The 26,655-nt window shown below is 40.1% G+C and overlaps 1 protein-coding gene across 1 annotated transcript in view; it reads left to right on the top strand.

Annotated features, from left to right (window-relative positions):
- Positions 1 to 743: 743 nt before the first annotated feature.
- Positions 744 to 26,655, top strand: part of zgc:114120 (uncharacterized protein LOC619267 homolog) — a 148,727-nt gene continuing 122,815 nt past the window's right edge. The window contains exon 1 of the mRNA XM_047377159.1: positions 744 to 854. Within this exon, the coding sequence (XP_047233115.1) occupies positions 773 to 854 (82 nt within the window). The 5' untranslated portion in view covers positions 744 to 772. The remainder of the gene's footprint in view (positions 855 to 26,655) is intronic.

Raw genomic sequence — 26,655 nt, 5'->3', positions numbered from 1 at the left:
GAACCCTGTATATTTCTTTAAAAAGAAACTTTAATATAGGTCAGAACTTCTGCCTGTGCTTTTCTAAAATACAATTTGTGACCAAATGATTCCCTGCATCTCCCCCAGTAGATCCCATTACCAGGTGTTGTAGCGCGGACGACATACAGTTCCTCTGACCCTGAACAGTCACAGTGACAAGCACTCTGTGTGTCATTAATTCATGGCCTTCAACTCTGGATTAAATTACAATCGGTGCTAGGGCAGAAATTACTTTCAACACTATCTTTTTGAAGCAGGCTGGCACACACCATTGGAAATTGGCTTAGTCTGCAGTGTTTCATCACATGCACACACAGCACTGTTAAAAATGACCTGTTTGGTGTGCTCATTGGTATTCATAATTTATTACCATCAGTAGATTGTCTTATTTGTAGGTGAGAAACATCTGCATCCTTTTTCTTCTTATCTGGACTCCATTTTATAACCTCAATTAATTGCAAGAAAGGCAACAAGTACAAATATTGATGCTGGATATGCACACGCCAGTGTGTTTTCTAACAAAACCTTTGAGAACAAGAGTTTAATCCAATCTGTGTAGTGATAAGATCAAAGGCAGCAGGGAGGAGACGCAGGCCCTTTAAGAGAAATGGAACGGGGAGGGCTGTGCATCCATAAAAGATGAGTTTATTCAGTGGTCATGGTAAGACATGGTTAAAAGCGCCTCTGCACTCCAGCGTGCTCTCATACACATCATAGACGGAGCATCCCCGTCCTACCGAGCGTTACACACATGCTGACAAAGCTGCGCCAGAAGCTGGGATATGGATGCTCTCAGAGGAAAGGGATAAGCCTGGACCAAGAGAAGAAACAGAGTAAGAAGGAACAACAGTAGAGGAGTGCATGGACAGAATATTAGGCGTTATAAGGAAAAAAGAAGATAAGAAAGTGCCGGTGCGGTAAAGGACAGTAAACAGTTTTATCGAGGCGGAGAATGGGCAATTCCTCCTTCCCAGGCATGTCCCCTCTCTCTCCGTCCATTCTGTAGTTGCAGGTATTTCTAACTTGAGTGCCTTTCTTTGACGTGCTGGGAAACTACCACTGTTAACAAGCATTGTTCCTCTTACTTAGCCTGTCATTGCTTATGTTTGCCAGACGCCTTTGCATGGATTCAGAGGGTCAATTCAGTGTTACTTTGCTGAGTTAAAGTACATCTTTGTAGCAGAATATTCTGCAGCAGGGCACTCTGCAGTGCTTGAATCTAAATATTGGGGCAGAGTCTTAAAGCAAGTTCTTTGTTTCTTCTCCTTTGCTATGGGTGAAGATAAAGCTCAGTTATTCCACTCTAAATGATCAGTTTTAAAGTGCTGTACATCTGAAATGCTGAAGAAGTGTGTTTGAAATGCATTTTAGAGCGGATATCAGCAGGACTGAGTATCTGGGGATGGGGGTGTGAGTGGTGGTGTGGGTTGTGTCTAGATAGCTTGTTTACTGCCTGTGTGGATGGAAGACTGTTGATGTTCTGGCTCTCTGACTCAACATCTGGGCTAGCGTGAAAGAAAGCTATTGATGGATTTTCTAAAGGCTGCTGTTGGTTAGGCAGGAAGTGATGGAAAATGGTGCAGCCTGGATATGACTATTACTGCTGGGGTTTGGAAATACAGAAGCACACTTTTGTAGGCAGTCAGAGAAAAAAATGCAAACCTGGAAAGAAAATGTTTTAGTAATTTTAGCATATCCTTGTATTTAATATACAAATTCAAAGGCATGCATGCATGAGTTACTGTTTTGTAAGTATTTTCTCTGATTTTAATGCACAAATGCAGTAATAAATAAATAAATGCTTCATTTTAGGGTTTGCAGACATGTGTTTGTGCACAGCTCTTTTAGGGTCCCACCACAGAATAGGACCATTGCATCACCTTGGATATTTTCTTTTTAATCTATTCTGTTGGGAATTTGCTGCTGTGTTTGGGATGATTGTGCCCTCGGTGACCCAGTTTGGGTCAAGCTTCAGCTGTTGCAATGATGGCCTCACATATGACTTTAGAATACTTTGGTAAGTGAAGTTTACCTAAATTTATTCCATCCATCCATCCATCCATCCATTTTCTATACCTGCTGCTTCCGTACAAGGTTACAGGGGAGCTGGTGCTGGTACTTTGGTAAGTGAAGTTTACCTAAATTTATTCCATCCATCCATCCATCCATCCATTTTCTATACCTGCTGCTTCCGTACAAGGTCACAGGGGAGCTGGTGCCTATCTCCAATGGTCCAGAGGCGAGAGGCGGGGAGAACATGCAAACTCCATACAGAAAGACCCTTGGCCGGGAGTCAAACCCAGGAATGTTTTGCAACAGTGCCCTCTACTTAAATTTTGATCACAAAGTTTTGTGGTATTTATTGTGCAAAAGCTAAAAGTGACAAAAAGAATTGAACAATTTATTGCCTTTCTTTTGTAGAGATACAGGGGTTGGACAATGAAACTGAAACACCTGGTTTTAGACCACAATCATTTATTAATATGATGTAGGGCCTCCTTTTGTGTCCAATACAGCATCAATTTGTCTTGGGAATGACATTTACAAGTCCTACACAGTGGTCAGAGGGATTTTAAGCCATTCTTCTTGCAGGATAGTGGCCAGGTCACTACGTGATACTGGTGGAGGAAAACGTTTCCTGACTCACTCCTCCAAAACACCCCAAAGTGGCTCAATAATATTTAGATCTGGTGACTGTGCAGGCCATGGGAGATGTTCAACTTCACTTTCATGTTCATCAAACCAATCTTTCATCAGTCTTGCTGTGTGTATTGGTGCATTGTCATCCTGATACACGGCACCGCCTTTAGGATACAATGTTTGAACCATTGGATGCACATGGTCCTCAAGAATGGTTCGGTAGTCCTTGGCAGTGACGCGCCTATCTAGCACAAGTATTGGGCCAAGGGAATCCCATGATATGGCAGCCCAAACCATCACTGATCCACCCCCATGCTTCACTCTGGGCATGCAACAGTCTGGGTGGTACGCTTCTTTGGGGCTTCTCCACACCGTAACTCTCTCGGATGTGGGGAAAACAATAAAGGTGGCCCAAGATTTGTGCTTCTTGCACCATTGAAACCGACCTTTGGCATTGGCAGGATTGACCAAAGGTTTGGCTATTGCAGCCCGGCCGTGTATATTGACCCTGTGGAGCTCCCGACGGACAGTTCTGGTGGAAACAGGAGCACATTTAATTCTGCCGTGATTTGGGCAGCCGTAGTTTTATGTTTTTTGGATACAATCCGGGTTAGCACCCGAACATCCCTTTCCGACAGCTTCCTCTTGCGTCCACAGTTAATCCTGTTGATTGTGGTTCGTCCTTCTTGGTGGTATGCTGAGATTACCCTGGATACCGTGGCTCTTGATACATCACAAAGACTTGCTGTCTTGGTCACAGGTGCACCAGCAAGACGTGCACCAGCAATATGTCCTCTTTTGAACTCTGGTATGTCACCCATAATGTTGTGTGCATTTCAATATTTTGAGCAAAACTGTGCTCTTACCCTAGTAATTGAACCTTCACACTCTGCTCTTACTGGTGCAATGTGCAATCAATGAAGACTGGCTACCAGGCTGGTCCAGTTTAGCCATGAAACCTCCCACACTAAAATGACAGGTGTTTCAGTTTCATTGTCCAACTCCTGTATATTGTACGGCTGTGATGGCATGTTACTGTAGTCAAGGCTTCAGAAACAGCAATAGTGCTATCAAAAATGTACTATTTTAAATAATAGGCTTCTTCCGAATTACCTTAGAAAGTGTGATGATATTTTGTAACCTTCAAACAGCACAAAATAACTCTTTAATCACATGTATCAAACATTTATTCATTGATGCTCTCATGTAACTAACTGTGGAAAAAAAATTGTAAAAGAGCAATCCATAACAATAGATAGAAATTCCTGATAGAAACTTTATCTTTTCACAATATATACAAACAATACAATGACTGCCAATCACGTCTTTAGTGTACAGAGGAGTTCATTTTTGACTTAATGGTTGGAGGGTTCCCAGGCCTTTCGGAGGCAAAACAAGTTTCTATCATACTCATTTAAAAGGAAGAAGCTGATTTTTCAACCCTTCTGAGGTTTTGAGATCATTAACAATAATCACTGGGATGGAGAAACATTTCTTGAGAAATTATTATTTTTAACAAAATTAATGTTTGCACAAATATTATTACCCTTACATTTCATGCTTTGTGAAATCTAATTGTATCATTTGGGCAGCATTTAGTCTTCTTCTATTATATTTCACAAGGTTGGAGCATACAGAAAGAGGGATCTTTCACCATTACTCAACCTCTCTATATTGTCCAGATTCCTAGGTTCTCTCTTAAACTTGCTTTTCTTCAGCTTACCCCACGGGTAGGATTTAGTTCTTGGTACCGAGATTCCCATGGAAGAAGATCATTTTTGTGAGGCTAACTGTTTTGGATTGGTATCCTGATGAAAGACCCAATGACAACCCATTTACAGTTTCCTGGCAGTGGCCACCAGATTTTTATTTAAAATGCTCTGATAATCAAGTCAAAGAGTAATACATGTTAACAAGACTCTCAGGCTTCAGGAGGTAAACTATGCCCAAAGTATAATTTCATCGTCCGATGAGCTAACCCCTCCCTCATACTTCCCTATGTCTAAAGGGATTGCTCAATCCAGCTCTCCATCCAACGGGTCCGGACTTCCCTAAACCTGAAAGATCTTACTAAGCAGGTTTATTGAATGTTCAGTTTAAGCTGGTGTTGGGAAATGACTCGCCTAGCCTCTCACAGCCTTCATACAAAAGTCTCACCCTTCTTCAACTGGAGGTCTGGACGACTGAGTAGCTCATCGCAGTCATTCACACTTTCAACCGTCACTTTTGTTCATGGCTGCTCATTCCCTAATTTTACAACTGGCTCTTGGTATATGGGCTAGGTTAATTTTAGTGGCTCGGCACGAGCCCCAATGGCGCTGTTTTAGCAAACTTGGCTAAGGCAACCTATAAAAACCTCCTAACATTTTTTAGAACCAGGCAACAAGACTTTTTACAACCAATGAAAAACCAAAAATAAGGTGACTCAAATAATTGGATGTCCACAATTTAACTAGAATTTTATATGCTTTCTTTAATTAGTAACGCTTTTGCAGGGGTCAGTAACAGCTTCAATTCAGCAACACGTAATAATTTCAATAATAGAAATAAATCAATCAATTCAACCTGTCTTTCCCTGATGCTGAAACTAGTGAGTTTGTAGAGGCTTTGAAGACGGAGGCTCATCCATGCACCTGATGGAGAAGTTTCTTCTGGTAACAACGAGTAGTTTCTTGAAGGAAATACAACTCAATCTTCAATTTTCTTCCTCTAAGTGGACAGGCACTGATGCTCCAGGTTTTGATGGTTGAACAGGAACTTTGTTGTCATATGTCAGAAAACAATAGCTTCCAGAGGCTGAAGAGTTGAAGGAAACCCGGAGACATAAATGAGGTTGGTTCAGGACTTCCAGAAGCCTGAAACTTAGAGCAATCAGCTGTTCACCGATCAAGTTCACTTCTGTTGTCTGGATAAAAAGGCTTTAGATGAAATCAGATTCTTAATCTTGAGGCACAGTCCTTCTGGGGAAAACGGGTTGTTCCTCTTTTTAATGCAGTCAATCAGTTGGGCTGTGTCTCTGTTCCTTTTCCATCTAAGCTTCTTTTCTCCGTCCGATCTTGTTCACTGGTCTTCTGCGAGGAAACAACCCCGTCCCCTCCCTCAGCATTGCCTTTATAGTGCAGATGCTCTCACCACTCAGCCCCTTGTTAGGCTTCTCAGTTATTGCGCAACCTACTTTGCTCAGCTCGTTGGTTATTGCTCAATACTTGAGTCATGGTCATCGTGACTTTCTGATGCTGTTTTTTGGCCTTGGAGATGCTGGTAATAGCCACGCAGTTAACTGTAGTCGCATCCTCCCTACCTTCTGTTAGCCTTCAAAAGGTTCACTGTCAGCATGCAGCTGGCTCTCGTCACTCCTAGTCATCCTACAGTTATTTCCCTAATCTGCTCAGTTTTAAACTTTACACAGTATTACATTTCCATTCTTCAGCTTTCAGCATTTACTTTAAAATACAGTTACCAAACCATCACTTCATTCTTTTTATTCATACATCACAACTGATCAACATTAAATCTTTTTCATATATATAGCTGATTGAGAATTTTTAAATCTTAAATGTTTTTTTACCTTACTTATCAGTTCATCATATTTCAATCATATATCTTTTAACTTAATGATCAAATATTACTGATTGCATTTAATACTTGTAAAAGAATGGAAAAAATCACTGATTGCATTTAATACTTGTAAAAGAATGGAAAATCATCATACACCATTGGATACTTGTTGTTTATACTTCTGCAAAAGATAAGACAGATAATATGTGGCTCCACATAGGCCTCTCCAGTCTCTCAGCTCCAGAATATGAGAACATGCTTGTTTCACGCTCTACTGCTTCAACTGTGTATTTTAATAATTATTGCATGGATTACACATAAGGATATAAGGATATTTATTGTAACTTTTATGGAGTTAACTGTGAGCAGTTACTAAATGTTGCATGGATTACTTGGAAAGATCTCACCTTATTTTGACCATAACAGATCCTCCTCCACACTTAACAGTGGACATGATGTGATTTTTCCACACATCCATCCTGTGTTTAATGCTTGACCTGCCTGAAGGGTCATTCTTGTTTGACCAAAGCCCAGCAACGTTTGGCAAACTCCAAGCCAACTGTATCTGTGATTGAAGCACTTCATTGCGTTCCTTTTGGTATGCCTTCCAAACAAATGTACTGACTTTAAATGATGTCAAACGCAGTGTTGGCCAACCCTAATCCTCAAAACCCAATGTCCTACATGTTTTTTATTTGATTCAGGTGTGTTGAACCAGAGGAACATCTAAAACATGCAAGACACTGGCTAATGAGGACTGGAGTTGGTCAGTCCTGGTCTAAAGGTTGTTATGGAGACTTGCAGACCCATAGTGTGCTAAAAGTGGAGTTAAGAGATTGTTTTAGCCTCTGCCCTGATTGTAGATATGAGAAGGTTTAAGCAAGTAGCTATTTTCTTAGAGCCATTTAATGGCTAAAGATGTTTGACATCTACCTTACTTGATTGGGATGCTCTCTTAACTTTTCAATTTTGAGGAGTGGTTAAGAGCAATGAGCCTCTGTCACATATTCTAACCCAGGAAAACAGGAAGTCATGGTCATACAAAGTAAAAGTACATTGACATACTGACAATCTCAGATAATAAATGACAGCAATGGTTTAGTGTACCTGTTTTTTTTTCAGGAAATATTGGGGGTGCCTTTAATGGTGGCACTGATTTTTATAAAAACTATTATTTCCAACCATAAGATTTTATAATTTCTTACTACTAACAAACATACTAAACGTTTGGCTCTTTTCAACTTTTTTGTGTGAGATCACACTTCTGCAATAAAAAAAAGTATTTATTTTAAGGTTTTTTACACATTTAACAGGGGTGCCAATAGATGTTGAGCTCACTTGCAAATTTAGTATAATTGAAACATTTTCATCTTCAGATGGAAGCAGAGGATGCCTACCCTGTAGGGCAATGTATTATCAGCCTTGTGGTTTAATCTTCCAGAAACAGACTCTTATCTCTGTGATTTAAATTTAATTATAATGCATGAGCAGTACGAACTGGTGCTGCTGATTTTAGGGCTGGCGGAGACAGAAATGGAGGCCAAACACTATCTTTAATCAGCATTGATTTACATGATACCCTCCTCCACTTCACTGCTCGCTGCACAAATCTGTCAGAAGACGAAGATTTTTATCTCTCGGGAATGTTGGGAGATATGTTTTTAAAAATGCATTTGTTGTCAAATTCAGCATTGTCAATAAGAGAGCCATCACATCATGCATTCTGTCTTGCTCAGAAATCACAGAAAGCATTAAATATAAAGCTTGTGGTTTAAACAGCCACTTCCCTTGAACATTTTAAACTTGTTTCTTTGTGCCTTATGACTGCATGAATCATGTCAGCTCCCTGACAAGGCGCTACCCTCCTTACCTTCCCTGGAGGGTGTGTGAGGGGCGGATGAGCAGGAGGTGGTGGTTAACAAAGCTTTCACAAATCTCCAGTGAGGAGCAGAAAAAAGGAAGCGGGACTTATACAGGGATCTGTCAAGAGAGCCAAGGAGCATTGGTTTTCCCATTTCAGCCTGATCAAACATCTGGAAGGATATAGACAGAAAGATGAAGGGCAGACGGAGACGACTGCAGTGTAAATGATGCAGAGTTTATAGGACTGATTGTCGCCACAGGTTGAGGAGAGCTTACTGTAACGTCAGTTCAGGAATATTTCTTTTTTTATTGAATGTCTGAGCTCTGGATGATGCATCTTTTCCCTTTAAGTCAGGCATACTTTTTTCTTTTTATGCCTTTGGTGTCAAGCAAAGATGTTGGGCTTTTGGATCCAGAAGTTATTAATCTACTTGAATGGAAGCAAAAATGTGAAAAACGTGAAAAGTGGCTTCTCTACCTAAATGCAATGTCTTCCAATCTCCTAAATCTCCTTTATACATAGAGGTACTTTTAAAAATTAATTTTATCTTATCTCGTGGGAAAAAATGAAGTGATGAAAAGAAAAACCTCTTTTTCTGTAATAATTCAGCTTCCGTTGTAGCTGATCCTGTTTCTTTAAGTAATAGATGCTATTGAATGTTGATGACCCGAGATCTGCTAATGTACGCCTTTTGGCAGGATTCAAACATTAATTGAAAACTCCTGTATAATAGTAATGGATGTTTGTATCAAAGGGAAAAACTATTTTTTATGCTTGAATAAAAACATGCACTTTAATTATGCTTGATCAGTCAAGGCGGCAGTGACATAACCCAGGTCAGATATTTGAATTTGAATTTCTGTTCCTTGGTGTCTGAAATTTGATTTATAGTCATCAGTGTGATTTGTTGTGCAGAATGACTAATTAAGGGTAATGTTAAAGGAAGTATGGCAAATTAATAATAAGAATTATAATAATATAGATACATTTGCATCATTTGGCATCATTTAGCAAACATCAGGTGCTTGTTAGGTTTCCTTTTATAAAAGTGCCTGCAGAATGTCTGAAAATATTGTCTTGCAATTTAAAAACATCTGTAGTGTTAAAAGATGTTGATCTGACAAATTAATATGTCAGGAATATGAACAAAATATGGCTTGCTAACATGTGAAATGAACTGTTGCTCTAAATAGAGGGATTGAGGTATTTTAGACTGTTGGATTATGACTGGGAATTAAACAAAAGACAATGAAATGAGGATCGGTTCAGTGGTGTGCGTGAGAGAGGTAGGGTGAAAGGTGAAAGCAGTGATTTGTCAGTCTTCATCTGTGGTCATCAGCAGGCCTGTACAATATGAGGATTAATGTTGAATACTGAAATAATGATATTTGGGCCTTTTGACCAATATTTTTCTAATACATTGGGGGTCCTTTTACTTGTTGGAATCATTAACGACATTGACTATAATAATTGGTAGACACGAGCATTTGTTCCAGGTACATCATTTTTATTTTTAAAAGTTTTTTAAACAGATGTCACAACAGTTTACCTCCAACTTGCTTTGAGTGAGGAGTATCTCCTGACTGCAGTCTGCAGGGGTACTACGTGTCTTTGCATAGTGCACATGTCAGCAGAGTTTGGTGGTAGCAATTGTTTGGCTCTGTCTACATTTTAAAAAAGTACTTAAAAGTGTAAAGTAGTGCTTTAATGGAATGGACTTTGGGGTTAGATGGTTTATTTATTTATTTATTTTTTCTTTCCTTTAAGATGCATGTTTGACTTGGCACTGTGCCTGCATGTGTCAATGTGCAGAAGCACCAATCCATTTGACTTAATCATGTTTAATTGTTTGATGTTATCTAAATGAATCATATATCAATTGGACAAAGCCATAAATAATACATATGTTTTATAATGTTAAAACAGGTTTTACATTTTAAATAAAGGGTATAATGAAACTAGATTATTCTTCTAAACATTTCCAGTTTAGTCTCATCATACTTGACATTATGAATACTCAGGCTTTCCCTTGGTCCATCTGAGTTCATGCGGCAGTGAAAGGCTAGTGCCTTCCTGGTAGGTTGGGGGCTCCAGGGGTCACTTAGTACTAGACGGGCTTGCTCCCAGGTAACTGTGGAAGATTAAATCCCAGCAGTGCCAAGTGAAATAAACATCTCTGACTTGCAAAACAAAATTATCCATGCAGCATTTAATCTCTTAAATGGATTTTAAAACATATCTTACTTGTATAGGGTCATCAGGACTCAGGGCATGAAAATCTGTGTGTCATCTGCATAACACTGAAATAACATTTTGTATTTATGGAAGATTCGTCCCAAAATAAATTTTGTGAAGTTTGAAATACAAAAAGGGAAGGGGGCTTGCAGAGGGGCTGTCTGTGCAACTGTACTATGAAACCATATTGGGGTAGAGCTATGGTTGTCTACTGTTTGAATGAGATTATGATCTAATTATAAAAAAAAACAAGTGGCCACAACCCAATTAATGGCTGGTACCTATGAAAAGGATGAGGAAGTGAAGGAAAATATGTTTTTCTATTACCCAACCTGAACTGTACTTTTTTAAAATTGAAATCCTGGTCCAAATCATGCTGTATTATGAGGTTTTGCTGCAGTCTGGAAAGCCTGTTGATTTTGCATTGGAAAAAAGCTGTTTCTTTGTTTGAGTCATACTTCAAAGGTTTCTTTGAAGCAGGTCTGTAGTTCCCTATTGTGAATATTGTTTTGAAGATTCCCAGCACGTTGTCTCCCCGAGCCAATCAACTTTTCAGGCTACAGCTTTCAGATTTCCACATTGCAGTTAGATGTGAGTAAATCTGGGAGCAAGAGGTTTCTTTTTGTGCAGGGACTCTGCTATCTGCCATCATTTTCATCATTCTTTTGTAGATCTGTGAAAGAAGTTTCTGGGACATTTAAAAACATGTTTCTCTCCACCACAGAAGGCAAAACCTTTCATAGGCTTTGTTGCAGCCATCCCTCTGTGAAAGGAGGTGTTGGGAATTATCTTGGGAATGTGCATTTTGGTGTGTGTGAGGTTACTTCTAGGTCTCTCTGTTGTTGTCATGTATTCAGACACTTTTACTGTTCTGGAGAGTTCAAAATCAAATTTTATTTAAAGAGTGAATGATGAGTGTTTTTCTTTAGATTGTTTTTTTCACCAGTGACATCTCCAGTAGAGGGCAACCTTCAGATGGCATTAATGTCAACCATCATACCACAGAAAGCAGAAAAGATTCTGCTCTGACATGGTGCTGGAGGTAAAGACTTTGAGTAGATAAATACATTCAGTGTGTATTTTACATTTACAACAACCACAAACACTCTTCCTAAAAACCTAATCCTTTTTTCCAAGATCACCAGCATTATAATTCATGGATTAGGATTGCTGTTTTTAAACCAGTTGCCTGCAAATAGACAGTCTTACGACTGTTACAGTGCCTTGCAGAAGTGATTATGCTTGTTGAACCTTTCTGTCTGTCTATATTTATCTTCAAGCATGTATTAGTGGGCTGAAACAGTACTTTAAAGCAGTTTAGGTTTTGTTATTAGAAACCCGCCTAATGTTTGTAAAATAATTATTGTTATTTTTAAATTCAGATCTAGCCCAAGGACTGGACATTGTGTCCATAAAACAATAAACTACTGTTCCTCCAGAGAACATATCAGTAACACAGACTAACCTAATAGAAGCTAATCTCTAGCAGGTGTGGACATATTTAAGTTTTGAATTGGGTAAACCCTGCTGTGCCATTTGTGACACCCAGATCATCTTCATAATTTCCAGTTTACTCTGTCTGATTTGTAATCGGATCTCTTTAATGTCAAAGTTTCTTCTCTTCTTCTAGTCTCCAATGGCCAAACTCTACAACAGCTCAGAAACTTAATTATGTGTCAAAAACATCTTTGTTTAGTCACTCTGGTAGCATTGTGGTTGTTGCTCCGTTCTGTGTGCCCCAGAGCGGTGGACCGGATGCTGGTTGGAGTACTACACCTCATGTTGCAATGACTGTATAACGTATGAGAAATAAATAAAATGCTCATCTAAACAGTGTTGATGTATTTCTGGTTTGAGTTTGTTGCAAACATAGGCCCCATTTAGCGGTCTATCCAGCTAAATTAAATTCCTTCTTTCCACCCCAACAACATAGTTTGAAGAAAAAAGTGCATTTGGTAACATCTGTTTTTTGCAATAATACAAGTAGATTAGCTGTAGATTCATGGATCTCAGTTTAAGTTTCATAATGTCTTCCTAAAACAGTTTCTGCTACATTAAACAACAACATCAGCAAGTGTGTTACCAGCATAGAGAGCCTGAATGCAAGTGCAAAGAGTAGGTCACATGGCACAGACAGACTGAGCAATGTAGCAGCCAATACAGTATGGCTTTCATTGTCAACATCATTGTGGAAGATAAAAAATACTGATTTCTAAGGAAAACCCAAACTCATTAGATCAAATAAATAATTTGCATTGGCTATAATATAGTTTTGCAAGCTGTGTACACAAAACTGGGACTTGTTTTTAAAAGCTGTCTGCAAATTGTGGCTGGCAGATCACTCTGGGTGTGACAGACATAAAGGGATAGGCAGTAAACCAACTGGGAGTTGAGTTTTATTCAGGAACTTTGATATAGATCATTTAAAAATGCCTTGATCGAGACCTCAATCCAGTGTCTAGGTTTGGAACAGGAAATCCCCCTACTCTACATTTATTTGCATCTTGAGTTACATAAATCTTTCTGACAAGATCTTCTATTGATCTGTGGAAAATCAGGCGCCTGTGAAAAAGCCTTTTGGACCGACCCAAAGCTTCTCAGAGGGTTCAAGGTAAGGACAGATGTGTGATTCTTCCTGATGCAATCTTTGACAGTTTGAGCAAAATGAATCCTGACATTGACATATAATGTTTGATCATTCCTCAAACGCCTCACATGAATAAAATAAAAAGGTACGTGCTACTTTGGTTGAGTTTAAAGAGGTTGCTGCCAGCTGAGACATATTAATCACCACAAAACTTTTTTTTTGACTGGAAGCTCTTGCCCACAGGTTATTAGCAAAAGTCTCAAATTTAAAGTGAAATACAGCCTTTTTTCATATGGAGTTTAATAGATGACAAATACATATAATTGCCTGCTATGATTTATTTGTGTGTTGAAACACTACAAAAATGTCTCCTGAAAATTGACTTTAGACCGCAAATTGAAAGAAATAATTTTTCAAACCATTCTGTCATCTTGCTTATTGGAAAACCAAATAAACTAAATTATTTGAATGCAGGAGCACTTCGGAATGTTTACAGCTGCATTGCATGACCCTTTTTTCAGCACTGTACTGCTGTTGAGGACTCAAAGTGACCAGCAGAAGCTTTGCATCTAAAATTTCTGTCTTACCTGACCATTTCTGTTGTTCTATGGGTTGGAACCTTCATGTTGCATTAGTTTCACAGATCTTCTTTTCACTGAGGGACAGGCATGGACTGTCAATGGACAAGTGCAACACTTTTCAGAGCAGAGCAGTGTTTTGTCATTGTTGAGTTGTAATTTACCGGATGTTTCTGCAACATGTTGGTGTTTGCTGGTGTTTTGCATGTGCTTTATGACAGCTTAGATCTATGCCTGATCATGTAATAAACTATGGCATCAACTTTGACTTTGACCATAAAAAAAACCTGCCTGATTACACCATTGACTAAGTGATAGTAAACATTATGCAACAAGCTGCTCATTTGGTGATTACACAGAACGGACAAATGAAAAGTTTCACATGAAAAGTGTTCTCTTGAATAAAAGGTTGTCTGAAAACAGGAGGTGATGGGGGAAAATATGGTAGGAGGAGGAAATGAATAAATTACAGGTGTTCAATCAATAACTAACTGTGTCATTGGAGAGGTAACTCTATTAAATGATTCAACTAAAAAAGTGAACTCTTATTATATTCTGTGCAGTAAATAAGTATTTGCCCTCTTACAGATTTTTTTCTGTTGGCATTTGTCACATTTGCATTGTTTTAATTCAGTCGTGATGAAGGGTTTTCAAGCTTTGTCATTTAGGGTCATGTCGCAGCATCTCAGTGAGATATAGGTCCAGACTTACTTACTAGGTCACTCTAAAACCTTTGTGTTGTCTTTTTGAGTGATTCAGACCTGGACTTGCTGGTGTGCCTCGGATTGTTTTTGTGCAGCTTAAGGTCATAAACTGATGGGTGGACATTCTTTACTAAAACCAGCTGCCACAGAGACAGTTTCTTTCCCCAGGCTGTTTCTCTGTTGAACATTTAATGGAGTACCAAACAACAGCATACAGATGTAGCAAATGCACCTTTTTATTTATATATGTGTATTTTTGAATATATGTATATTCTTTAATGCAAAAAACAAAAACCAGAGGGCAAAGTGTACCGGAGTCAAATTCCTTGTTTGTATGTACGAACTTGGCAATAAAGCTGATTCTGATTCTGATTCAGGATTTTCTTTCAGAGAATAGATTTTATGATTAAATCAATTATTGCAACGTCCAGGCTGTGAAGCAGCATAGGAGACCATCATACTATCACTATCACATGGTCACTAAAATCGTCAGTGACAGGCCCATCCAACTGGCCAAATATACTGCTGGTACAGCAGAGCATGAATGCATGGCAAATAATCAAGGTCCTCCAAATATCGTGTCCAGTCAGGTCTTTGTAGAGATGCGCTAAGAAATCGGCTGGTGACTGGAAGTGGTCCATATTAAGATTAACTGGCAAATTGGGAACACCAGCAGGACGTCCTTCAGCTCAGCTAAAGAGCAAATTCCTTGTTACATATAAAGACATTAGATTAAAGTTAATGAAGAGTATATTATTTTTATAAACTGGATATAGTCACCAACTCCTGTAGTGTCTTACACACAGAAAATACAAATGGTGATCTGGCTCTGCTTTGTGTTTAAGGAAAATTGTCATCTATGCAGTTACTATATGGATGAAGAAGCAAATTTACCTGGAGGATCTCTCCATTTCTTATTTCTGAGTCTAAAATCAATTACCTCAAATTAACCACTTATGTGTCATTAACATTTTACATTATACAAAAAATTAACAATACAAAAATGATTCCAGTTCTGTAAGATAATTGGAAAACGTAATTGTAATGAGATGTCCAAACCTGATGTGACTGACAGACTTTTCTGCACTTATTTCTTTGACATTAGCATGATTTCCCCACAACTATCAGTGAGCTTTACCAACATGGTCACAAAAAGCTGCATCAGGTGTGAACATCAAGGGCGTCGAGAGACATCCGACTGGCTAAATAGTTTGTCGGCATGCAGAACATGAGCATACGGGACCAAATCTTACATTCAAACAGGTTTTTGCTGAGATGAAATAAAGAACTGGCTGGTGATCTGAGTCAGCTGATTTTCAATTTATCTGACAAATCAGTGACTGTCCAGAAAAATCTGTTTTCAGTTCAGTGAACTGTGATACTATTCAATTCAATTCAAAAATACTTTCTTTATCTCAAAGGGACATTAAATGTTGTTGCTCATATATTTAGCTGCAAAGCAAGGTTGAATTTTCTTTGGTACTGGAACAAGACAGGACATCTTCCGCAACACTAGAACCTTCTTCTGGGCCAGGCTAAGGATGAAGAGGTGCTGCACAATCCCACAGACTCTAGAGCTGACACGATCTGGACGTGCGGCCTTATTCCAGTTAAGTCTCTCCAGTTGTCTCTTCACCTGACTTCTTGAGACACACAGGTGAAAGAGGGAGGCAAAGGGAGCAACAGCATCTTCTGATTTGGTTGAAGACAAACATGTAGAAGCACTTGGCCCAGTCTCTCCTGCTTGATCCTGTACACCTCTTTGCTGTCTCTTACTCAAGTATGAACAAGTTGTGCTAATAAGCCTTATCAGTATCGATGTTACTGAGTAAAAAAGCTGTGATATTCTTAGTTATTAATACTAACAGCTCTAATCGGTACTATACGGTGCTGAACTTGTTTTAAAATATTGAAATAACTTGTTTTCCAGCAACTGCCTTCTCACACATATGGTGCGATATTGCATCTGCTTCTAACATAGACAATGATGGCCTACAGCAGGAAGGTTTGAAAGATATTTTAAATGCTGATTATTATAATTCTTCATGAGGTCAGGTCTTTAAAAGAAATCAGATATCAGAAACTGGCTATTAAAACTGTCCATTGCCTCAAAGTTTTATTCCTCTTTATCCATTTGTCATGTTCTGTCTTCTAGAGACTGGTTTGTTTGGTTCAGAAATAGTTCTGTTTTCTTCAGCATGATTGACAGGAACACAGTGCACAATTTATTACTTTCAGGTTGACTTAAATTAATGTTCTTTGTTTTAATGTAATTAAAAGCAAGTATATAAGCTATTAATGTGTTTTGAACATTTTAAACAATTTGCCTGTAACGGCTTTCATTTTACAAAACACTTATGTTTGTCCAACAATATCTGCATAAATAATGAGAACAAAAGTCAGTGGCCGTTCCCTAACTTAACAGATATTCTTACAAAATGTAGAAATAACCTTATAAACTAACATAGCAGATGAGTGTAAATAGTAGCAGTCAGCAGCTTTTTCCTATCTGCGTGACTCTGGGGTTACAACAGTATAAGAAGAAGTTGAAAGTGATGTTGCATTTTATTTTATTCCCTGTTTGGTTCACAAGTTTGAATTACTGTCTGGGATTTAAACATTGTTTATGCTGCTCATTTCGGGAAAGATGCCTTTAAAGGGTTTACAATCTATTGCACAGTCAGTAAAATATTTTTTCTTTGTGTTAAGTAACACTATCCTAAACAGTAATGGTTATGGTACATGTTTTATTGATAAAATTGGGCTTTGAAGTGAAACCTAAAATAGGGGTTGTTTGCTATAGTTACAGCTACACATCATGGATTTTCATGCTGGCTTTATCCTGGATAACTAGATGCCTCAAGGGCTAATCTGCTTCTTCAGTATTATATTTAAGTGAATCTTTATCTCTGAATCATTTTTTTGATCCTTTGTGTGTGTTGCATAAACAGGAAGTTGCTCAGCTAACTTCCTGTAATATATAAAGTGATTATTTTAGTTTACTGATCAGGCGATTGCTTATAGAAAATGGTTGTTGCCTTTGCGTGTAGTTACACATGTAGAAAAGGCTGAAGGAGAAGGAAGGCTCTGCTTTATGTGCTCATAGCAGTTTCTATGATATTTTTAGCTGTACTTTTAGTTTTAGCAGATTATTTTACCTCAGTCCTGCATTTCATAATTATGAGTATAATATAAGTTTGATGTAGTTTGTTTAATTTATTACCCATTTACAAGAAAGTTTATCTAAACTCACTATACAATGCAAACAGGCTCATATCTGACTAAATGCAATGTGTGCCAGTCCAGTTGGTTTCACAATAATCCAGTCAGACTCAGTTTAACATCTAGTTATGTGCAGTCTTAATCACTCTAAATTGTAACTAAGTACAGTAAAACCAAACCTAAAGCATTATTATAAGTGGATTATTTTTGTACAGCACTTTGGGCAAACCTGCTGTTTTTAAATGTGCTTTATAAATAAATTGGATTTGGATAAGCAATATACACCCCTTTTTAAATGCCAGGTTTTTGTGATGTAAAAAAAGTTGACTCTAATAAGTAATTTTACAACTTTTTCCACCTTTAATGTGTCTTGAAACTTGTACAACACAATGGAAAACAAACCAACATGAGTTGTGTAAAAAAATAAATAAATAAATAAAACCTAATGTGGTTGCAAGTGTGCACACTCTTAAACTAATACTTTGTTAAAGCACCTGTTGCTTTTATTAAAACACTCTGTCTTCTGGGAATGCATGGCACATCTTAATTTGGCAATATTTGTCCACCCTTATTTCCAAAAATACTTAAAATCCATCCAGTTATGAGGGCATCTTAGGTGCACAGCCATCTTCTGATCACTTCATACATTTCAGTTAGATTCAGATCTGGGTTCTGGCCGGATCAACAACTCTACAGTACAAGCTTGACATATCAAGAACTAGCCTCAACCAAGCTATGGCGTGCAAATCTGGCTCATTACTAGTGCCTTTGCATGCTAACATCCACCAACTCTGTAAGCCAAGAATATATACATTGACTTACTGCATTTTATCTCCTACGTTCAAAACTCATTTGACAACTCAGAGATGTAGATGAAGTTTACACACAACTGTGGATTAATGCATGAGAGACAGTAATGTTAATATCTGTTTCATGCGAGGCTCGTTTTATACTGAGCTGCACACCAGATGCATCCAGATGTGGTCCCTCTAGAGATCCACAGGTCCAGTACGCCCGCTGCAGACATGGGGTGCAACCACTCTAATTAATGTCTGTGGAGGATTCATTAAGAATAAAATGAATAACATTTAACAAGGGGTGTCCGTTGAAATAACCATAGATTTCAGCCTATTATACACTGTCAAAAAAATAAAGGGAACACTCAAATAAAACATCTTAGATCTGAATGAATGAAATATTCTCATTGAATACTTTGTTCTGTACAAAGTTGAATGTGCTGACAACGAAATCACACAAAAATCATCAATGGAAATTAAATTTGTTAACCAATGGAGGCCTGGATTTGGAGTCACACACAAAATTAAAGTGGAAAAACACACTACAGGCTGATCCAACTTTGATGTATGAAGTCAAAATGAGGCTCAGTATTGTGTGTGGCCTCCACATGCCTGAATGACCTCCCTACAACGCCTGGGCATGCTCCTGATGAGACGGCGGATGGTCTCCTGAGGGATCTCCTCCCAGACTTGGACTAAAGCATCCGCCAACTCCTGGACAGTCTGTGGTGCAACGAGACGTTGGTGGATGGAGCGAGACATGATGTCCCAGATGTGCTCAATCGGATTCAGGTCTGGGGAACGGGCGGGCCAGTCCATAGCTTCAATGTCTTCATCTTGGAGGAACTGCTGACACACTCCAGCCACATGAGGTCTAGCATTGTCCTGCATTAGGAGGAACCCAGGGCCAACTGCACCAGCATATGGTCTCACAAGGGGTCTGAGGATCTCATCTCAGTATCTAATGGCAGTCAGGCCATGTGGCCCTCCAAAGAAATGGCACCCCACACCATTACTGACCCTCTGCCAAACCGGTCATGCTGAAGGATGTTGCAGGCAGCTGATCACTCTCCACGGTGTCTCCAGACTCTGTCACGTCTGTCACATGTGCTCAGTGTGAACCTGCTTTCGTCTGTGCAGAGCACAGGGTGCCAGTGGCAAATTTGCCTATCCTGGTGTTCTCTGGAAAATGCCAAGCATCCTGCAACCCCCATTTGTGGACGTCAGGCCCTCATACCATCCTCATGGAGTCGGTTTCGAACCGTTTGTGCAGACACATGCACATTTGTGGCCTGCTGGAGGTCATTTTACAGGATTCTGGCAGCGCTCCTCCTGTTCCTCCTTGCACAAAGGCGGAAGTAGCGGTCCTGCTGCTGGGTTGTTGCCCTCCTACTGCCTCCTCCACATCTCCTGGTGTACTGGCCTGTCTCCTGGTAGAGCCTCCAGGCTCTGGACACTACGCTGACAGACACAGCAAACCTTTTTGCCACAGCTTGCATTGATGTGCCATCCTGGATGAGCTGCACTACCTGAGCCACTTGTGTGGGTTGTAGAGTCCGTCTCATGCTACCATGAGTGTGAAAGCATCACCAACATTCAAAAATGACCAAAACATCTGCCAGAAAGCATAAGTACTGAGAAGTGGTCTGTGGTCCCCACCTGCAGAACCACTCCTTTATTGAGTGTCTTGCTAATCGCCAAAGATTTCCCCCTGTTGTCTATTCCATTTGCACAACAGCTGTGAAATTGATTATCAATCAGTGTTGCTTCCTAAGTGGACAGTTTGATTTCACAGAAGTTTGATTTACTTGGAGTTATATTGTGTTGTTTAAGTGTTCCCTTTGTTTTTTTGAGCAGTGTATATACAGTACACACCTTGCTGAAAATATGGTCAAAAAGCTTGATTTTGATTTCCTCAGATCAATATGAGACAACTGTTTTTTTAGAGTTATTTTTACAAAACATTGTGGTCAGTAATACCACTGTTGTTCCAGATTTGGTCATTGTAGGTGTTTAATGATATATCTCATGCCTTGGAAATTTTTTAGCACTGCCACCTTCTGACGATGCAGTACTTTGGTTGTTTTTGAACCATGGTTTTTGCTGTGAGATGCAACTACCTTCTTATTCACACAGACTCTGTCATACTTGCGTTTTGCTCTCTGTTGCAAATAGAAGTGTGAATTGCCGCATGGCAAATAATGTATACCAATGTTTGCTGCTGTATGGATTAGTTTACAAGACAGATATAGAAGAATTCAGTGAGAACTGATGATGAATGGGCAATTTCTTTAAAGATTATGCCATTTTTTGTGGAATATTTTGCACAAGTGTTATGGGATAAGGGGATAGGGAGTGGCGTAGCCGGATGGATGATCCGAGAAAATGTCGTTCAGCCTTAAACACACTGGAGACTCCTGAAATGATCATTCTTCTATTTTGATTATAGAGCAGGAATATACAATAAAAGATCCCAAATCTATTTTTTTTCTCACATCTTTAGCTTGTTTTCAGTCTGATTGCAGATCTCTTTGGCCTTTTACACACAAGTCCTTTAAAGGAAAAGTGCAAGCTTTCGTGTTAGTGTGTAATGGCTAAATGCATCCATGGTCCATTACCTCACTGCTGTACATACTGGATCTTAGTGACAACAGAACTCTACCAGTCCACCTGACAAGTATTTTTACAGAGTCCTTCACCAAGGCTTTAAAGTGACTGTGGAGTGCAGTAAAGTGGCTTACACCAAGGGTTCCTTATATTAGAATAAGGTCATGTATCTATAGCATGAATTGTGGCTGAATTTCTGGATTGTCTTTCCTGGGGTTTGAGGGCAGTCCTTCCTTCTGCAGTCTGGTCTGATTATTCAGGCCTACTGAAAGTGCAAACATTCAAACTGCTTAACCTTATTTTTTACATCTTGCCCTGTATGTTGATGTATCTAAAAACATGTCTTACATGAGTCTAATATATACCACCAAAATAGTTTATTTCAGTTTTATTTTACAGAGTTCAGTGTTACATGTGAAAAAATTACACATCCCTCTAGGATTTAATTAAATTGAATGTTTGGGAAGATTTTTAAACAAAATGTTTCATAATCAATTTTTGTATTTTTTTAACTGAAAAGTAGTTATTTAGGTTAAACTCTCTAGATATGAACTTAAAGTAAAACTATATTTCATGTTTTAGTTTGATCAGTAAAATTTCCATTCCTCATGGTTTCAAATTCAAACAGAAAAAATCAAATATTGCGTAAAGTGTTAATTTTATATTTAAATCTGAATATGCTTTTATTTAGAAAAAAAAATGCTTTGGTGTTTTTAACATGACAGGTACCTCAGTACTAGGCTCAGATTTCCTTGAACATGTCAAACAATGGCACCCCATGAATGTCATAGCTTATTAAGTGTAGCTCTTACACAACATGTATGCATGAGATCAAGTAATATTAATAATAATAATCACTGCTTAAGTAATTAAGTAGCAGTGGCACACATCTGTGGTATATATCTGTAGTAGTCCATTTCTATAGTGGCCTAATATTATCAGGCAGCTGTTAAATTACTTATATAACACCTTTTTATGAAGTCGTTGGTTGCTGACAAACTGACTATATTGGATCAGAATGTTTTCATTTTGCCGAAAGAAATGGGAGAAGGCATGTCTGCAAACACGGAGTGTGAGGGAAACATGTCTATAATCCACTGCCATGAAATCTGCAATCTCTCTGTTGGATTCGTCAGACTTTCCTTTTTCAAGCTCTTTTCTCCAAAACACACACATACTGTGCCTTTGTATGCTGTTGGATGTCATTTCTGTGTGAGGTTTCCACTTTCCTCTGCAGCATTTAAACAAAGATTTGTTCAGGGTGACATGTCTTGCCTATTCCTCCATATTTCTGCCACTCGGGCCCCCACCCTACCCTCCCTTAGCCTAGCAGAGGCTTTCTGCAGCAATATGGACTTTTTTCTTTTCCTTCCTTCCATCTCTGTCTACACAATCTGATTTTAGCTGTGCTGAAAGTAGCATTTTCTTCCTATCACAACATCACTTGTTCTTATTTCCCTGTACCCTCCCCACCCCCTTTTTTCTGCTCTGTCCAATAAGCAGAAAATGGGTACAGGCGCCGTTTCAGGCTGTTTATATATTTTTACTGCAATCTATCTTTATACTTGACCAGTAAGGGGAAATGTCACTGTGATCAGTGTGATGCTAATACATTCTGCCAATTTGACACACTCATAATCCAGCGAGCTCGAGTTTCCAGCCTACAGCCATCATATGGAGGAGAGGGTGTTTTGTCGTTGGTGCATCGTAGCATCATGGATACACAGAGGAGTGGGAGGGTGGGAAAAACACTAGAGCTAAAATGGGAATCTGGAGTGTTTGAGTGGGAGCAGAGAAAGAGGAAATTGGTCTTAACATGCACAGACACGAGATATAGTGAGAGATGTATGGATGGAGAGTGAAAGTAATCACCCTGAGTTGTTCTGTGCGCTGCTGTTTTCTCTGGTTAGGAGAGTAAAATACACCTGGCAGGCAGTGAAGAGGATCGAATGATTTGAGGTATTAAATTATATCTGGTGATTAAAGAATATCTGAATGCACTGTACAAAAATACACAACATATTACACAGGCTCTGCATTTTTAGATGTGAACCTACAGTGCCCTGAAAAAGTATTTGCCCCTTACAGATTTCTTCTCTCTTTGCTTTTTTGTCACCCATGCAAGTTTCAGAACATCAAACAGGTTTTATTGCCAAAACTATATGTAGTAAATATAAAAAACAAAATTTAAATGATTATTTAATGTATTATTAAAAAGAAGCTTTAAAACCAATGCAACCTTATGGGAAAATAATGCCCCCCCCCACCATTGGCAATCAATGGTTGGTGATACCTGACAATAAGTCTTTACTATGTCTGTGGAGGAAATCTGGCATACTTTTCTTTGGAGAATTGTTTTAATTCAGCCATGTTGGAGGATTTTAGAACGGGGACATCTTGTTTAACCGTCTTAAGACCAAAATTATATAAAAGGGCTCAGAGAATAGTTATGATTTTAATGGTGATACAAAATACCCCATATTTAGAGATAAGACAACTATAGCTTTAAGTGTGAGGCAGATAATCACTCAGTCAAAACAAATAACCTATGCTAAATCTAGTCTTTGCAGACTGGGTGGTAGTAAGTTGAATAAGGTCATGCCAGAGCCTTTCTATTAGATTTGAGTCCAGACTTTGACTAGGCCACTGCAAAACCTTAATTTGTTTTTGGACCTTTCAAAGGTTGACTTGCTCTTTACTTTGTGTAATTGTCCTGCTGCATAACCCAAGAGAGCTTGATTTTATGATCACACACTGATGGCAAGACATTCTCCTCCTTTTCTAGAGCAACAAGGGAAAGTTGAATTCATGGCTCCATTAATATTGGTACATTGTCCAGATCCTGAAACAGCAGAGCAGCTTCAGAACATCAAACTACCACCACCATGTTTGAGAGTTGATATGATGTTCTTTTTATGAAATCATGTCATACCAAATAAGACCTTCCACATAGTTCAGCTTTTGTCTCCTCAGTCCACAAGATTTTTTCCCAAAAGTGTTGGATCATCAGTATATTTAGGAAAAGATAAGATGAAGCTTTGTATGGTTTGGTGTCTTTGAGCTCTCCCATTGATGGCATTTTTGCCCGTTCTCCTTATTTTTGAATCATGAACTCTACACCTTTCACTCCTGGGGACATTTACTGTTCCCATGTTTTCTCCATTTGACAACACAGCTCCAAAAGCCTTACAAATTGCTTTTTTACCCTTTTCAATCTGATAGTTGTCAATAACTTTGTTTCTCATTACTTCTTAAATTTATTTAGGCTTGAAGTGTTGTTTGGTGCGAAAAACAATACGGCACACAACCAAACACTATACCCACAGTGAAGAACAGTAGCGGAAGCTCGACTGGGGGCCTTAGAAAATGTTTAGGGAATTATTAATGGATCCAAAGTCAAGATTGGCACAAAATCTTTAGGCTTCTGCTAGGAAAATAAAGAAGAACTTTATCTTCAACAAAGACAACAACCCAAACCATACATCCAAGAAAAGAAAGGCCTTGTCAATGTCACGGTTCTGTCACGGTTTACTTGGAATTGGACCCCAGAATGCAGACGAGCAGGCACCGTGATGGTAAGTGAAAAAAAAAAGGTTTAATAACAAAAACTCACACTCAGCAAGAGGCAGGAACAAAACAACGGACGGGCAGGCGAGACAGGCATGGCATGATAAAAAAAAAAAAAAAGACTTGGTTAGAGAACTAGACATGAGAACTAGACATGAGCATGAGAGCAAGGAGACAGCTTAACTTGAAGCAGGCGAACTGAATAAACTTAAACAAAAACAGAGTTCAGGCGGGCAACCAGGAGGTCGTCCCGAGCAGGCACAGAGTTCAGGCGGGCGACCAGGAGGTCGTCCCGAGCAGGCACAGAGTTCAGGCGGGCGACCAGGAGGTCGTCCCAAGCAGGCACAGAGTTCAGGCGGGCGACCAGGAGGTCGTCCCGGGCAGGCACAGACTTCAGGCGGGCGACCAGGAGGTCGTTCCGAGCAGGCACAGAATTCAGGCGGGCGACCAGGCCTCCACCAAAGACGTGGAGGCCGACTGAGCAGAGTAGAGGACTTCCCAGACACTCTGTGGAACTCCAGAGGCGTGGAGCCTGGCGAACCCTCAGAGGCTGAAGCAGAGCTTGGCGAACCCTCAGCTCCCTGAAGTCCTGACGTGGGCTGCTCTGCAGCAGCTCCCTGGAGTCCTGACGTGGGCTGCTCTGCAGCAGCTCCCTGGAGTCCTGACGTGGGCTGCTCTGCAGCAGCAGCAACTCCCTGGAGTCCTGACGTGGGCTGCTCTGCAGCAGCAGCAGCTCCCTGGAGTCCTGACGTGGGCTGCTCTGCAGCAGCAGCAGCTCCCTGGAGTCCTGACGTGGGCTGCTCTGCAGCAGCAGCAGCTCCCTAGTCCTGACATCGGCTGCTTTGCAGCAGCAGCAGCTCCCTGGAGTCCTGACGTGGTCTGCTCTGCAGCAGCGCCCTGGAGACTTGACGTGGGCTGCTCTGCAGCAGCTCCCTGGAGTCCTGACGTGGGCTGCTCTGCAGCAGCAGCAGCTCCCTGGAGTCCCGACGTGGTCTGCTCTGCAGCAGCGCCCTGGAGTCCTGACGTGGGCTGCTCTGCAGCAGCGCCCTGGAGACTTGACGTGGGTGATGGAGGATGGCAGTAAAACAGCCTTACTGCCACTTCATACTCCATCTCGATCTGCTTTATCCTCTCCATCAGCTCAGGGGAGGAATACAGGAGACCTGTCGTCCTGAGGATCTTGATTTGGCGTGCCGTGAACCTCAAGCGCTGCTCCAGCTCAGCAGGTGTTGCCCCAGAACACCGGGCTGGAGCGAGCGCAGACGGCATGGGCGGAGGTGCAGCGAGCCTGGGAGACAGTGCTATGGCAGACGAAGATGTGGGCTTACTTGCTGCAGCCCTCACGTAGGCTGGCTGGGAAACCACCTCCGGAACCGCTGCACGTCGGCATTTCTTGCGGCGGGAGGAGGACGTGGGCCTCACTGCCGGACCAGAGTGCACAACGAGGGGAGGAGGCGGAGAACGGCGACGAAGGGGACCTGTACCCGGAACTGGAATCGCCAACCTGGATCCTTCATAAGCCGACTGCGGCATTGACAGCCCCGCAGAACGGCGCAACGACTTTACTGCCTCCCGAGACAGGAAGGCAAAGAGGAGCTAGCCCGATGCTCATCCGCGAGGTCTGTGTTTGGCGGAAACATACTGTCACGGTTCTGTCACGGTTTACTTGGAATTGGACCCCAGAATGCAGACGAGCAGGCAGCGTGATGGTAAGTGAAAAAAAAAGGTTTAATAACAAAAACTCACACTCAGCAGGAGGCAGGAACAAAACAACGGACGGGCAGGCGAGACAGGCATGGCATGATAAAAAAAAAAACAAGACTTGGTTAGAGAACTAGACATGAGCATGAAAGCAAGGAGACAGCTTAACTTGAAGCAGGTGAACTGAATAAACTTAATTAACAGAACAAAACGTGACTGGAGCAAAACAGACTCTTGAACACAAACTAGAAAAACATGAAGCAAAAGCATAACCAGATCCAAAAACCAAACTTGACAAAACATGAACAAGATGACAAAACAAAAAGCATGAGTCAAAACCTTAACTGTGAAAAACATAAGAAGAAACCCGAAACCAAACACCAAACAACCCTACATCATGACAGTCAATTGGCCTAGCCATAACCCAAGACCTGTATCCAAGCATTTTGACAAAGAAGATTGGGCTAATATTGCCAATTTTACTACATTGCCAATTTATATTCTATAAGGTGCAGAAAAAATACAACTAATAAAAGTCTTTTTTGCACAATTGCCTTCTGCTGGCTTTTTTGAC

The sequence above is a fragment of the Girardinichthys multiradiatus genome, chromosome 10 (genome assembly GCF_021462225.1).
Source record: "Girardinichthys multiradiatus isolate DD_20200921_A chromosome 10, DD_fGirMul_XY1, whole genome shotgun sequence".
Classification (NCBI taxonomy): domain Eukaryota; kingdom Metazoa; phylum Chordata; class Actinopteri; order Cyprinodontiformes; family Goodeidae; genus Girardinichthys; species Girardinichthys multiradiatus.
The sequence above is the reverse complement of the archived record's forward strand: the minus strand, read 5'-3'. Positions and strand labels throughout refer to the sequence as shown.